Below are 13,419 nucleotides of genomic sequence, written 5' to 3' on the forward strand. Positions count from 1 at the left end.
TTAAGTAATTTTTTTTCATCAGGATAGCAAATAAAGCTGATGCACATGCAAAAAAGTAAAAACTTTTGCTTCTCAATATATTTTGAATAAAAAAATTAGAAATATTTTTAAAAACAAGAGCTAATGGGCTAAAACATTCAAAAACTTTTCATCTATGCTGTTCTCCATATTTTTTTCTGAATATGGATACATTCCCATGGTAAATTTTGGAATAGCTTCTTTGGTCTTAAGCTTATACAGGGCAAAGACTATGTAATATCTAACCGTAGCTGCATCCTACCTCAGAGGGACCATGATCTAAACGATTTACAATCTGCACTTTAGTAAAAGTTTCATCATTAGTAGCAGCCTGTAAAACCTAGAAAGCAGTCAATCCTTATGTCGTCGTGGTTTCGAATTCCATTTTTGTATGTGGTGTACAGGCATACGGATGAAGCAGTAGGTGCTGGCACGAAAAAGATCCCTAACTTCTCAGTGGCTCTGAGTGCCGAGTATAGTTTTCAAATTGTGGCCGAATAATATATTGTAAAAAATAAAAATTGTTAGTCAGCATTCGACTTTCTGATGGAATGAACTTGCTGATAAGGTCGTCGAATCTACCATTGAGGTTTCGAAATCATGGTTTTAAAGGAAATAGTCGATATCTTTGTTTCATCAACTTGTTTCTTAAAAACTTGCTTCATCTTACAAACTATTTGCAAGACGAAGGAAGTTTTTATTCTGCATACAGAATATGATATTTATATATTTGTTTTAAAAAGCTTGCTTCGTCTTACAAACCATTCGCGTACAGAATATGCTATTTATATATTTGTTTTCCAAATCTTGAAGAAAAGCAAAAAGAAAAGTGATAATACAATTTACATCTACAGAATATGGAAGAAGAGTTTAAAAATGGAATGTGGGAAGACCTCAAAGAAACAACGGAATCTGCATATCAGCCTCCAAATTTTGCAGGTAGGAGTTGGGTGTTAAAGAACATGTGAATAGCTCTCAAAATTATGAAAAATATTAATTAAATCATGAATGTTTGCAATTTGCTTAATGTCTCAAATTACTCACCATTAAGAATAAATAACCCACTGGAAATTTAACTACACTTTATAAAAAAAGTTATAATTCCTTTAATGATGACATGCGTCTTTTTTGTCAAAATCTTCCATTTTAATATTTACTTCGATACATGTTTTACAAAAGCCGTGTTTTCTAATTGAATATAGTTTACTTATTTTTAATTTTAAGAAAAAGTTATTTTTTCCTATTTTCTACAATTGTCACACTTTATTTTAAGATAAAAAACTGGAATTAAGCAAAGACTGTAGAATATTGGACCTTGTTTTTTACGCCCTATTAAAAACAAAACGACTGGATGGAGCACGACAACTACTGGAAACAGGCTGTGTATGTCTTATAAGAGAATAATAGTTCCATCACATAGCATATAATTATTTTTCAAAATTTATACATGTCTGTTCTAAATTGTCTTCATATCCTTGTATATCATTTGACTGCTGGTGTATTTAAAAAAAAAAATAAACAGGTTCACAACCTGACAGAGAATAAAGTTACTACAAAATCAAATATTTTCGTTGGGTAATATTTTCTTTGTTTGAGGAAAAACTCTTGGTTCATGGAGATTTGATTTCGTGGATGTAGAATTGTTGAGTAGTTATGTATGTCACGTTTTACATTTTGTGGTGGACATGAATTCGTGGGTCTTTGCCCACCTCCAAAACAACGAAAATTAAACCCCACGAAAACCCAACAGTAATCAGCGTCTTTCTTAACAGGTGGGAATACGACCCATTCTAATTGGTTGCAAGATTTTAAAGGACTTCAGCGAAGACTGGAGAGTGGGGATTTTAGAAGAGAAAGAATTAGACAGGTTACGAAGGTAAAACACAATAAATATTTCAATATTACATAAATAAGCTGATTTCAAAACGTGCCTATGTATTCTTATAAGGAATACTTGGAATCAAAAACATGCCTCTTAGAAAACATATTTAAGGGGTAACATTGAAAAAACTTACAACGTAAGATGACATTATATACTGTTTCAGAATGTTCGGTCGGCATGCGCTTAGTATTATGAACTATATTCACGAGAAAGACGAGAAAGACAAACCAGAAGAACCAAAAGATTTGTCAGAAAAAGTGATGACGTTTTTCTTTAAGAAGAAAGATGACGTCAATAACGCTGGAAGATTACTTCTTAACCACGGGTACTTAGATGTTGCATACAAGACAGAGAATGAGTGGTTTTTGGAAAATTCAAAGCTGAAGACAATCATAAAGGAGTTGTGGAAAGGAAAGGGATATAAGAAACAAGGACGACGTTGGGCGGTATATATCTAACCTTGTTTTTTCTTCAGTTTTTGTTGTTTGGTTGTTTGTAAATGACTTAAATGTTCCTTTAAGACTTTATTGGTTTCAATTTGTTATCTTTCTGTTAAAGAAAAATAACAGGAGAATTATATGCTTAAATTGGGTTTGATAAAAAACAGCTTAACTTTGCAGATGACAACAACTTTTCTTCTTTTTTTACTCCATGTTTTCATCATGCCCCTTTTGCTGGTCAATCTCGACAAACCTCCCTTAACATGGTAACTCTTTATTTCATATTTTTAAATTTGTGATTACTCTATAATCATTATTTGAATTTGTAGGTCACCTGAGTCACTCAGGTGACCTATTGCTATCCGTTTTCGTCCGTCGTCCGTCGTGCGTCGTGTGTCGTGTGTAAACATTTGAACATTTTCAGCTTCTGCTCTGAAACCGCTGAACCAATTTCAACCAAATATGGTATACAGCATCTATTGGTGAAGGGGAACAAAAATTGTGAATTTTATGATCCTCGCTCCCCTGGGGCCTGAGGGATGGGGCCAAAACCACTAAAATTAATGAAATTTTTAAAAATATTTTTCTTTACTCCTGCACAGCAAGCAGGCAAACTATTGGCATGAATGTAATGAGCATTGAGTCCTCTACCAAAATTGTGAAATTCATGACCCCAGGGTCAGGGGTTCTATTGCTAGGATGGGGTTATATAGATTATATAGTGAAAATGCATTATTTCTTCTCTGCTCCTGGGTTTTAAATAAATTAACAAAGTACATAGATATGATGAGCAAGAGTGTCTCTTCCAAAATTGTGAAATTCATGACCCCAGGGTCAGGGGTTCTATTGCTAGGATGGGGCTATATAGATTATAGAGTGAAAATGCATTATTTCTTCTCTGCTCCTGGGTTTTAAATAAACTAACAAAGTACATAGATATGATGAGCAAGAGTGTCTCTTCCAAAATTGTGAATTTTATGGCCCCAGGGTCAGGGGTTCTGGTGTTAGGGCGGGGCTCTATTGATTATATAGTGAAAATGCATGAATTCTTTGAAAATTTTCTTCTCTGCTCCAGAGTATAAAATAAACTAATTAAGAAAATAGTTATGATGAGCAAGAGAGCCTCTTCCAAAATTATTATGGCATCAGGACCAGGGGTTCTGGTATTAGGGTTTTGCTCTATTGATTATATAGTGAAAATGCATTAATTCTTTGAAAATCTTCTTCTCTGCTCCTGGGTATTGGAATAAACTAACTAAATATATAGTTATGATGAACACGAGTGCCTCTTTTAAAGTTGTGAATTTTATGGCCCCAGAGTCAGGGGTTCTGGTGTTAGGGTAGGGCTCTATTGATAACATAGTGAAAATACGTTCAATCTTTGAAAATCTTCCCTGCTCCTGGGTATTAAATAAACTAATTTAGTATATAGTTATAGTGAGCAAGAGTGCCTCGACCAAATTTGTGAATTTCATGGCCCCTGTATCAGGGGTTTTGCCTATTGGTGTAAGGGGGAGGGCTCTTTTGATTATATAGTGAAAATACATTTATTCTTTTAAAATCTTTTCCTTTCCTCCTGGGTATTACATGTATGCCTATGATCCAAGTACATATATTTATGATGCAGAGAGTTGTATCTAGCAAAATGGTTAATTTCATGCCCCCTCGGTCAGGGGTATCGGGGTGGAAGGTGGGGATACATATATTGAAAATAAATTAATGCTTTTAAACCTGTTTTTAGTTATCAATCAACAATTTTTTGATAAAATTTCCAAAATTTTGAAATATGTGGCCCCAGGGTCATTTGTTACTTTGGGGTTTGGTGCTTAACTGGTTTGAAATGAAAGTCTATTTTCTCTTTGTTACTCTGTTCTACCTCTGGGTATTAAGTAAATAGAATAAGCATGCTAACTTTATAATTATGATAAGCAATGGTACCCCTTTCAAAATTCTAAATTACATAATACTCAGGTGACCTATAAGGCCCGTGGGCCTCTTGTTATTTATATTTCTGTAAGAACGAAATTTAATTAATCAGAGTGATCATCCTTTGTTGTAATAGGTTCTACAAGAAATACCACACCCCTATTCTGAAGTTATGGATAAATATGGTAAGAAATTGTTCAAATTGGTATGTTCATATTGCTATGAAAACACTGTGAATTGCTAGCAATTTAAAAACAATAATGTCTTCTTTTTTTTAAGGTTGGAGTTTTCTTTTTCCTCGCTGCGTTTGCGTACATGCTGCTGTTCGATTACAGCGAAGAAACAGTTTCACGTTCTGAATTAGCTATACTTTTCTGGGTAGCTTGTAAATTTGTGGACGAATTGGAGCAGGTTTGTGGAAAAATCCAATTGTGGTACTTTGTTTCTTTATTTGTGTGTGGGGGGAGGGGAATCACCTGATTAAGGCGGTCACTTTACATGCTCTGTGGCGTTCCTTCACTGACTATTACAATTGTTTTTCAACTCTTACCATACAATTCAATCTTTACTGTTACAAGTGATCACATTGTGGCATCACAAACATGAAGCAAAACATGTCTTACATATGTTATGAATACCACATGTGTATGCCTCTGTGTGGGCTAAATTTCAATTTAATCTGAATTGTGGATTTTTTTTATTGTATACAGGGTTATTTTCGGCCCGTGTTAGTTTCGCCTTTGGTTCTGTTTTAAATTCGTTAGTCACAGTTTCTTTTGAGAACTTATACTATTGTTTTTAAATTCGCTCCGTTTTGAATTGGCCCACATGTAAATACGGTGAACGGTATATAATACATGTATATATTAAAGGTTTTGAACTTTTTGATCACCACTCCTACATGTTTATCAAAACGCTCGGTCAAACCCTAAGAGTAACTTTTTGATCACCACTCGTACATGTTTATGAAAACGCTCGGTCAAACCCTAAGAGTAATTTAATTGAATAAGTTAAAATGTACTTTTTATATATATTGAAAATGCATGCGTATAAGGATAACTACATGATGGTAGAATTTTTCCACATAATTTTCATAGAAAGTTGTAAAAAATAAATTGGTTATATCGCATTCCTTATATAACAAATCATGGTTTTAACTTTTAGGTTATTGTGGCCATTAAAAGAAAGAAACAGATACCTGATGCAGTAAAGATGTATTTGTCAGATACCTGGAACCACTTGGATTGGTTAATCATTATTGCCTGTACATTGGGCGCCATCTTGAAATTGTTTGACGATAACCTGATGGAAGGCGCGGCAAAGTTACTTTACATATCTGCCTACGTTATGTTAAACATTCGAATTCTCAACATGTTTTGGACATCAGAGTTTCTGGGAACTCAATTAGTTATAATTCAAAAAATGGTAGGTTTGAAATGATAGTTCATGAAAAAATACCTAATCATATGTACTACTATGTCTAAATTGTAGCTTTTGAAATTTAGACTCGTATTTTTTTTTTTTAGATATGTTTAAGCACAAAGAGTTTTTTACGTTTCATACTATAATTTTTCTGCTGTAAAAATATACTTTTTATTTAAGTTTGGAAATACAGTGGCATTTATGGCCATCGTTCTTGTCATTATGATGTGTTACAATGTGGTGGACCACGCCCTTCTGTTTCCAAACACTGAGTTTAGCTGGGCGGAAGTAGAAAGTATCATCAAAAACGGATACTGGACTTTATATGGCGAATTTGGTGACGATGTCGGTAAGAGAGAGAAATAAAAAACAATTTGAGGTTTATTCTGTGTCTGTTTTTACTTAAAAATTCAAGCCCCGGGATCATCAGACTTGGATTTAAGTCAATATTTTAATCGCCTGAAAAATGTTCATCAATAACTGAAAAAAAAACCTCAAAAGTTGCAAAAACTGTACTTTTGTGAATCAACAATGAAACGTATTTTAAAATCCATATGCCTGACTTCCACAGATTTCAGTACAACATGAAGTTGTTGACTTAAGTTCAAGATGCTTCAGGCCATGGGGCCTGTAAGATATGTTATAGTGCATTCGTTTGGATTTCAAAATGGTTTCGTGAAAACAAAAGAATGTTTTTATTTGCCATAGGTACAGACTGCACAAACAATGCTACTATATATAAGGCTGGTCTACAGGAAAGATGTCCTACATCACTTGGCAGTGCAATATCGCCGTATTTGAGAGCTGTTTACTGCTTGATAGCTGTAGTGATGCTGCTTAATTTACTCATTGCTATTTACAGGTGAGTTATCTCGATTTGTCTTATTGTCCCAACCTTTTGCGGAAGCAATTAGACAATTGATTCTGTCTATATCTTAATCAGTCTGTCTGACCGTCTGTCAACAAAGCTAACTTTAACCTAGGTCATAACCTTTTAATACAAAGATATAAAGTTCTATAATTTTACATGTACATAACTTATGATAAGACTTTGAAAATTTACTATGACTTATAATCCCGAGATCTCTGGATTTTCATTACTTGAGACAAGATTTTTGTGATTATGTTAATATCTGTCCTTCTCTGGCTTTGAACTCCATGTTTGTTTAATTTGAAAAAAAATGTCGAAAAGACTTTTGAATGACTTATAAGAGGGAGCTAATTTGACACAATATCGCTTAAATGGCATCTTACCAATCGAAAGCTGGGGATCACAATTCTTTGAATTTGTTTGTTAATAACTGTCTTTTTGATTGAGATTTGGGCAAAATCCTTTTAAATGATTTCTATCATTGCTGTAAAAAAAAATATCAAGTTAATTAAGGTAGTCCGATACTCAGGTTTATAAAATTAGCAGCTAAGTAATAAAAATTTTCATAAAAGTATCTCTGAATTCACAAAGTTATGTAATTTTATCCACAGTATTTCTTTAAAGTTAAGCATCAAAGTTAATCATATTATATAGGGAAATTTTCAAATCTCCAATATTTTTGTAGAAAAGCGAATTGAAATAGTAGCAATGCATTTTTTAATTGCAAATTGATCAACTTATATATTTTAGGCTAAAAAACCATACGTATCCAGACATTCAGAGAAATTGTCTTGATTTTTATACTTATTTGGTATTTTTTATCTTCTTTTTCTGTCATGTATTCTATAATACATTGTGTGAAAGGCTTTTGCTATCATTGCAAGACAACATAAATCACTTTTCATATCATATCATGTTATAAAGCATTGGTATATAAGGCTGGATTCAGGAACATTTTATTTCTCTAAAACTGTATAATTTTGTTCTCTTTTATGGGGTACAAATGTCAACTTTTATAAGACTTTTTCTAAGACTTCCAAAGACCTTGAATCTTATAAAGATGAATAAAATGAAAAAAATTGTTGCATGAAAAAATTTCATTTTCAAGCTTCATTTGGATGCATTTCAAATTAAATGTTAATTTTTGGAGTTATCCTTCCTGGCTGAGGATCGGATATTCTTAACTATTGATTTACGTAATTTTCAAAAAAATCATAAAATCATTTTACCAAAATGATGCTATATTATTTTAATCGTGTATATTATTAAAAGTATCAAGCTGTAACAGTTTCATATTAAAGCGATATTTCTGATAGGATCGCTCCTTAAAAAAGTACCTCTCACGGAAAGTCTTAGCAATGATACATCTATTAAATTTTTAAAAAGTGATCTACCTTTGGGTCCAAGAACTCTCAAATGATCTATTCAATGCTTACTTAAAAGCATTATGGTTTTAACGGTTAGATTTTTTATTGTCTTCAAAAATAGCCCAATTAGAAACTTTTTTGTAGTCTCAACATTGCAATGGCAGAATATGGAAACCCCCCTCTCTTATTTTGGTGAAGATAATAACTCTATCAAAAATATTAATCCATAATATTCAGACTGAATACAAGTTTGTTAATTTCTTTTCTTTTATTTATCTTTCAACATGCTTTATCAAGGATAAATTAAGCTTAAATTTCTGTCATCTACTAATTATATTTAATAACTTATTTACAGTTACACGGCCGCCATTGTGCATGAAAATTCTCGCATGCATTGGTCACAGCTACAATCCAACTTCCTTGAGGAATACACCATCAGAAATATCTTCCCCATCCATTTTAAGCTTCTGTCAGCAGCTGCCTTTGTTATCCACCTCGTCTTATCCCCCGTTTTAAAATGTGTGACGAACAAAAAAGGTCAACCGGCATATGAGAGAGGTAATTTAACAAAATAGTGGTTCTTAAAAGCAAATAGTGTATAAGTTCTATTTCCATTAGTTAACTCTAATGGACAGCATGACGTTGAGGATAGTACAAAACATGCTCAACCAATTTTTAGAACCACAAGACATAATATTTATTGTATTAGATGTACCATACGATAAATAGATACATACTTTCAACAATAGATATAAATTGATCAATTATCGTTGTCATTCCTACTCTAGATGAATATAAAATCCACAACAATAAGATATTTCATTTGCATTTTGTTGTTAGAATTTATTCATCGACGTTTAACATATCATTTGCACGTTTGTATTAAGTTTGTCTCTGAAATCTCGCGAGATTTGTACATTTTCCGACCTTTTAACAAATTAGCGCACCAAGAAATATAACTCTTCCATAGAAGACATAGAACATATGTTTTAGATTCTTTATGCTAGGTGTTTAAAAAGAAAGACCAGATTAGGGTCTTTATTATAATCTCTCTTCAATACTATAAATCAATTTTATTTCTTTTTTGAGTAATTACTCGACTTAATGTGCTCTACAGATTACCGTTTTCGCATGTTTTTATATTTATATGCAATATATAGAGATCAATATCCACAATTTGTGAAAATTTTGTTTTGCATATAAAGAGCAAAAAAATCTATTTATCGGAAAAATGGTGTCAAGGGGTTTAGAAGTAAGTGATCTTCAGTATATAATACGCAGAAATATTGATGAGATACATGTAGTACAATTCCATGTCAGACAATGAATAATAATGCCTCCTATCATTTTATTTTTTTTACTACATGAATGTAGTGCTTCTATACGATGAAAGTTATGACGTCATCCAGAAAGAAACTGAGGAGGCGGAGAAGAACGGGATCCTTGAAATGCAGGGGTAATGGCACGTGTTTATCTCCAAAATTAATTATCATCAAATAAAAATATAATGTAATGCCATTTAGCATTTAAAATTTTTCGATACCTATCTTGTAAGGAACCTTAATATTTCAATCACATAAGTACATTGATGCTTCAATGTGAATTTGTATTTGTATTTCTGTACCAACGTTGATAATTCTTTCTGTGTTTTTAAAGGTTTATTTTAATTATATCAATGTTTGAATTGACTTATTTATTTTTGTATTGTATTCCACATTATGCCATTTTTTAAGTAATACCCTGACGAGATAAACTTTCACTTTATCTAATTTTTACTAATATTTCTTTGTAGGAAATTAGAGATTGACACTGATCAATTTCCGGAGGTAAAAGCCTTTTTAAAAGTAATGATTAATAAATCAAAAAAAAAAATTCCATAACTTCGATACTATTAATGTTAAACTTTGGTAGTATTGGAGAGGTCTATTACATGCTACATCCTTGTATCAAATTAAGTGTAATTGTCTTCATATTTATTTGCAGTTATAGGGAAAAAAATTAATAAATTCTTTTTTTAAAATGTCAATAAACTGAAAAAACAATACAGAAAATTTAAAAATCATTTTACCGGTCGCAGGGCTCCATGGAATCTGATCCCACCTCTGATATTTTACAGGTCTGAGTATGCTCTGTTCTAATTTTGTATTGTTAAATGGATTTTGAAGCTTGACATCTAATTGTTATTTCCAAATATTTCATTTCTGTTTAGGAAATGGAACCTTTGAAAGACGAAATGAAAGAAATTAAAAGAGAAATGAAGGAATTGAAAGAGGATATGAAAGTATGATTAATTTCTAAATAAAGAGCCATTGGATACGAAAATAAAATATTTCTAAAAGCTAAAATAAACTTTACGACGATCTTTGTTGCATGTAAAATTGATTTAATTTTTTTTGACATCCTCAATTCATGATTTTCTTTGACTAATAACAGAGATGGTCGATACAACTAATTTTTTTGATTTTAAAACATTTTTTTCAGAATCTTCTGACCATCAATTCGAAGGTAAGCATATAAATTATGAAATTATTTGATAACTAGTTCATATTATATTTATTTGTTCTTTAGAAATATCAATAAACTTAAATTATCATTATTTTAATGGCACAATAAGTAAGATGTACGGTAAACCATCAATAATTATCCCATTATAGATTTTGCGTCTTCATCAGAATGAAACAACATCGCTGTCGCCACAAACTTATTCCAAATTGTGAGTTTTTATGCAAGGAAAAAGGAATTTAAAATGGGGACTTTTTATCTGAAGAATATATTTTTGTATAGAATATAAATATAAATAAAAAATGTTATATTATTTTGTATTCATATGCTTGCATATACCCTAAACAATGTTGCACTGATGACTTAAGAATAGATATTTTTAAGTGAACTGTATGACGCCTCTATAAAGGAATAATTTGTGATTCCTTATTCAGTCTTTGCTACGGTTTATACCATCATGAAAGACACTATCAGGATTTCCGGATTTCAATCAAACTTATGAAATATAGAAGCAGCAAACTGTGATTATAACTGTATTTGTATAATAAACTATAAAAAGACTTTCACTTCTTATCGTCAAAATGGTGGCTTATTTAGTCAATATGATAAGATATGATATGATAATATGGAGAGAACGATCACAGGCATTTATGCCTGCTGTTCAATCCATTTCTGTGAATAAAATATATATTAAACTAATATGATAAGTTTATTGTGCTTAACATTTATATGCGACTCTCCAATGGAGAAAAGAACGGGAACCCAAATGTGTGCATCGATCACAAGAAAAAAATTTTTTATTTGAAGTTGGGCCTTTTAATTTTTTAGACAAGCTTTTAAGAATATAGTTTATCTATATACTTCGATAGTATTATCATTGCACAGAAAAGGTATTATGTACCATACATTACAAAAATTCAATTGTTTGACTTTTTTTAACATACAGCCATATACATAATTTGTTATGCATGTTTGCGATCACGAGAAAAACACTAAAATATGGTAAATTATTTTCAAAATGCAGCGTTGATCTTTTACGACAAGCTTTCAATGATTTTCACGGTTACGTAAAATCCTTGGGTAAATTTTGTCATGTGTTATTATTTCATCTTATTGATATCCTCACTCCTCTATGGAACCTGATCACACCTCTAATGTTTTGGAGACCCGTGTTTGTTCTGCTCCTATTTTTTATTGTTTTATGGACTTTGATATTGAATAATGTTCGTTATCTTCATATCACTCATTGTACCAATTAATCATAATTGTATCAATAAAGTTCTGTCATATGTGTTATTATTTCATCTTATTAATATCTTACTTTTAAGAAAATAATAATAACACAAGCAATGTTTGATAATTGATTTTTTTTTTGACAGCAACTCTTTTTTAACATAGATTTAAAAATGACGCCCGAGTCGTCAATTAATACCAAATAAAAAAGAAAGTCATTAAAACCTTACTTTTATTTTCGTATAAGTGGATTTACTTTTTAAAGGACATGATTTTAATTAATCCCTGGGTAGAAGGAAACCTGTGGCTTATATGGAAAGACATTTTATGTGCATATGGTAAAAACGAGTAACTGTTAAAATAGAAAGAACAAAAAAAAATCGATATTTAGCTCATCTAAGCTGAAATCTTAAGTGAGCTTTTATGACCACCTGTTTTTCGTCGTCCATCTGTCCGTCCATCAGTCCTTTAACTTTTTACATTTTTTATTTCCGTTCAATAGCACTGGCCCAATTTTATATGGTGCAAAGCATCCATAAGCGAAGGGGATTTTAGAATTTTAAAAGTAAGGGCCAAGCCTCTAACCATAAGGGGATAATAAAAATAATTGAGCTAGTCATATCTTTTTTAAAAAACAACTGGACCTGAAAAGCTGAAACTTATGTGGAAGCATCCTAATATAGTGATAATTCTAAATTGTTCAAATCTTGACCCCTAGATGTTGGGCAGGGTCAAAAGATTGGAAACTTTTTTTTTTATAAATCGTTATCTCAAGAACCACAGAGCCGAGGTTACTAAAACATACGTGGAAGCATCCTGGAGTAGTATACATTCTAAATTGTTACAACTATGAACCCCTTGGGTAGGGCGGGGCCATAATAGGTTACCCAACTTTTACATTAAAAAACTTGAAAAAAAAATTCTTCGAGTGATCAACTAGGCTAGAAATGCTGAAACTTTACTGGAAGCATCTCATGGTATCGTAGTGTAGATCCTAAATTGTTTAAATCATGACCCTTAGGGGTAGGTGGGGCTAGAAAAGGGAACGCAGATATATTTTTATATCCAAGGTTTTATTTAAAGATATTGGACAAATCTTTAAAAATATTTTTCTCAAGAACCACAGGGCTACAAAAGCTTAAACGCACATGGAAGCGTCCTTGGGAAGTGTTTATTCTAAATTGTTCAAATCATGACCCCGGATATAGGGCGGGACAACAATTGGTATTACAATGCGGAGAATCTCGTTGAGAAAAGCTTAGATAACGCAACGCAGATGAGCGTAATGGACTATCAGCTTCTTTTTATTCATTCACATATGGGTACTTTTATGTTTATTCACGAGAAAGGCATTAAAATGGAGTATAAAATGTATAATACAGTTTTGATCTACTTTTATATATATTAGATTTCAACAATTTTATGGATCCTTGTATGTTTCATATTAAGTTCTGAAATATTTTTAAAAATATTTTTTTTTACAATATCATCTGATTCTTTCTTGAGTTATCCATATAAAAAAAAGTAAAAAGGCCTATTTGGATTGCAAATAAATAGAAAATGTTTTTTAAAAAAATCCGTCAATAGGAATAATAATGCTGCTTGACATAATTTAGTTACTCGAGAACTTTAACAAAACTCTATACGGATGAACGTTGATACTGTCGAAGCTGGAGTAAAGCAATTTAATAATGTATTTTAAACAGAACCTCCAAAGCTTTAAAATATGTAAATTGATAAATTAGAATTTAATTTTCC

At 31.7% G+C, this 13,419-nt stretch overlaps 1 protein-coding gene across 1 annotated transcript in view; it reads left to right on the forward strand.

The window, feature by feature from the left end:
• LOC134238818 (transient receptor potential cation channel subfamily M member 7-like) overlaps nucleotides 1-10,213 on the forward strand; it is a 12,631-nt gene extending 2,418 nt beyond the window's left edge. Inside the window, exons 4-17 of the mRNA XM_062720928.1 lie at nucleotides 873-957; nucleotides 1,292-1,401; nucleotides 1,791-1,894; nucleotides 2,064-2,346; nucleotides 2,521-2,606; nucleotides 4,403-4,451; nucleotides 4,546-4,677; nucleotides 5,431-5,691; nucleotides 5,869-6,037; nucleotides 6,397-6,550; nucleotides 8,282-8,484; nucleotides 9,301-9,382; nucleotides 9,719-9,752; nucleotides 10,136-10,213. Coding sequence (XP_062576912.1) covers nucleotides 873-957; nucleotides 1,292-1,401; nucleotides 1,791-1,894; nucleotides 2,064-2,346; nucleotides 2,521-2,606; nucleotides 4,403-4,451; nucleotides 4,546-4,677; nucleotides 5,431-5,691; nucleotides 5,869-6,037; nucleotides 6,397-6,550; nucleotides 8,282-8,484; nucleotides 9,301-9,382; nucleotides 9,719-9,752; nucleotides 10,136-10,213 — 1,830 coding nt within the window. The remainder of the gene's footprint in view (nucleotides 1-872; nucleotides 958-1,291; nucleotides 1,402-1,790; nucleotides 1,895-2,063; nucleotides 2,347-2,520; nucleotides 2,607-4,402; nucleotides 4,452-4,545; nucleotides 4,678-5,430; nucleotides 5,692-5,868; nucleotides 6,038-6,396; nucleotides 6,551-8,281; nucleotides 8,485-9,300; nucleotides 9,383-9,718; nucleotides 9,753-10,135) is intronic.
• Nucleotides 10,214-13,419: the final 3,206 nt, after the last annotated feature.

Source organism: Saccostrea cucullata, unplaced genomic scaffold, assembly GCF_032062105.1.
Source record: "Saccostrea cucullata isolate Sc308-1 unplaced genomic scaffold, CSIRO_AGI_Scuc_v1 ctg257, whole genome shotgun sequence".
NCBI lineage: Eukaryota > Metazoa > Mollusca > Bivalvia > Ostreida > Ostreidae > Saccostrea > Saccostrea cuccullata.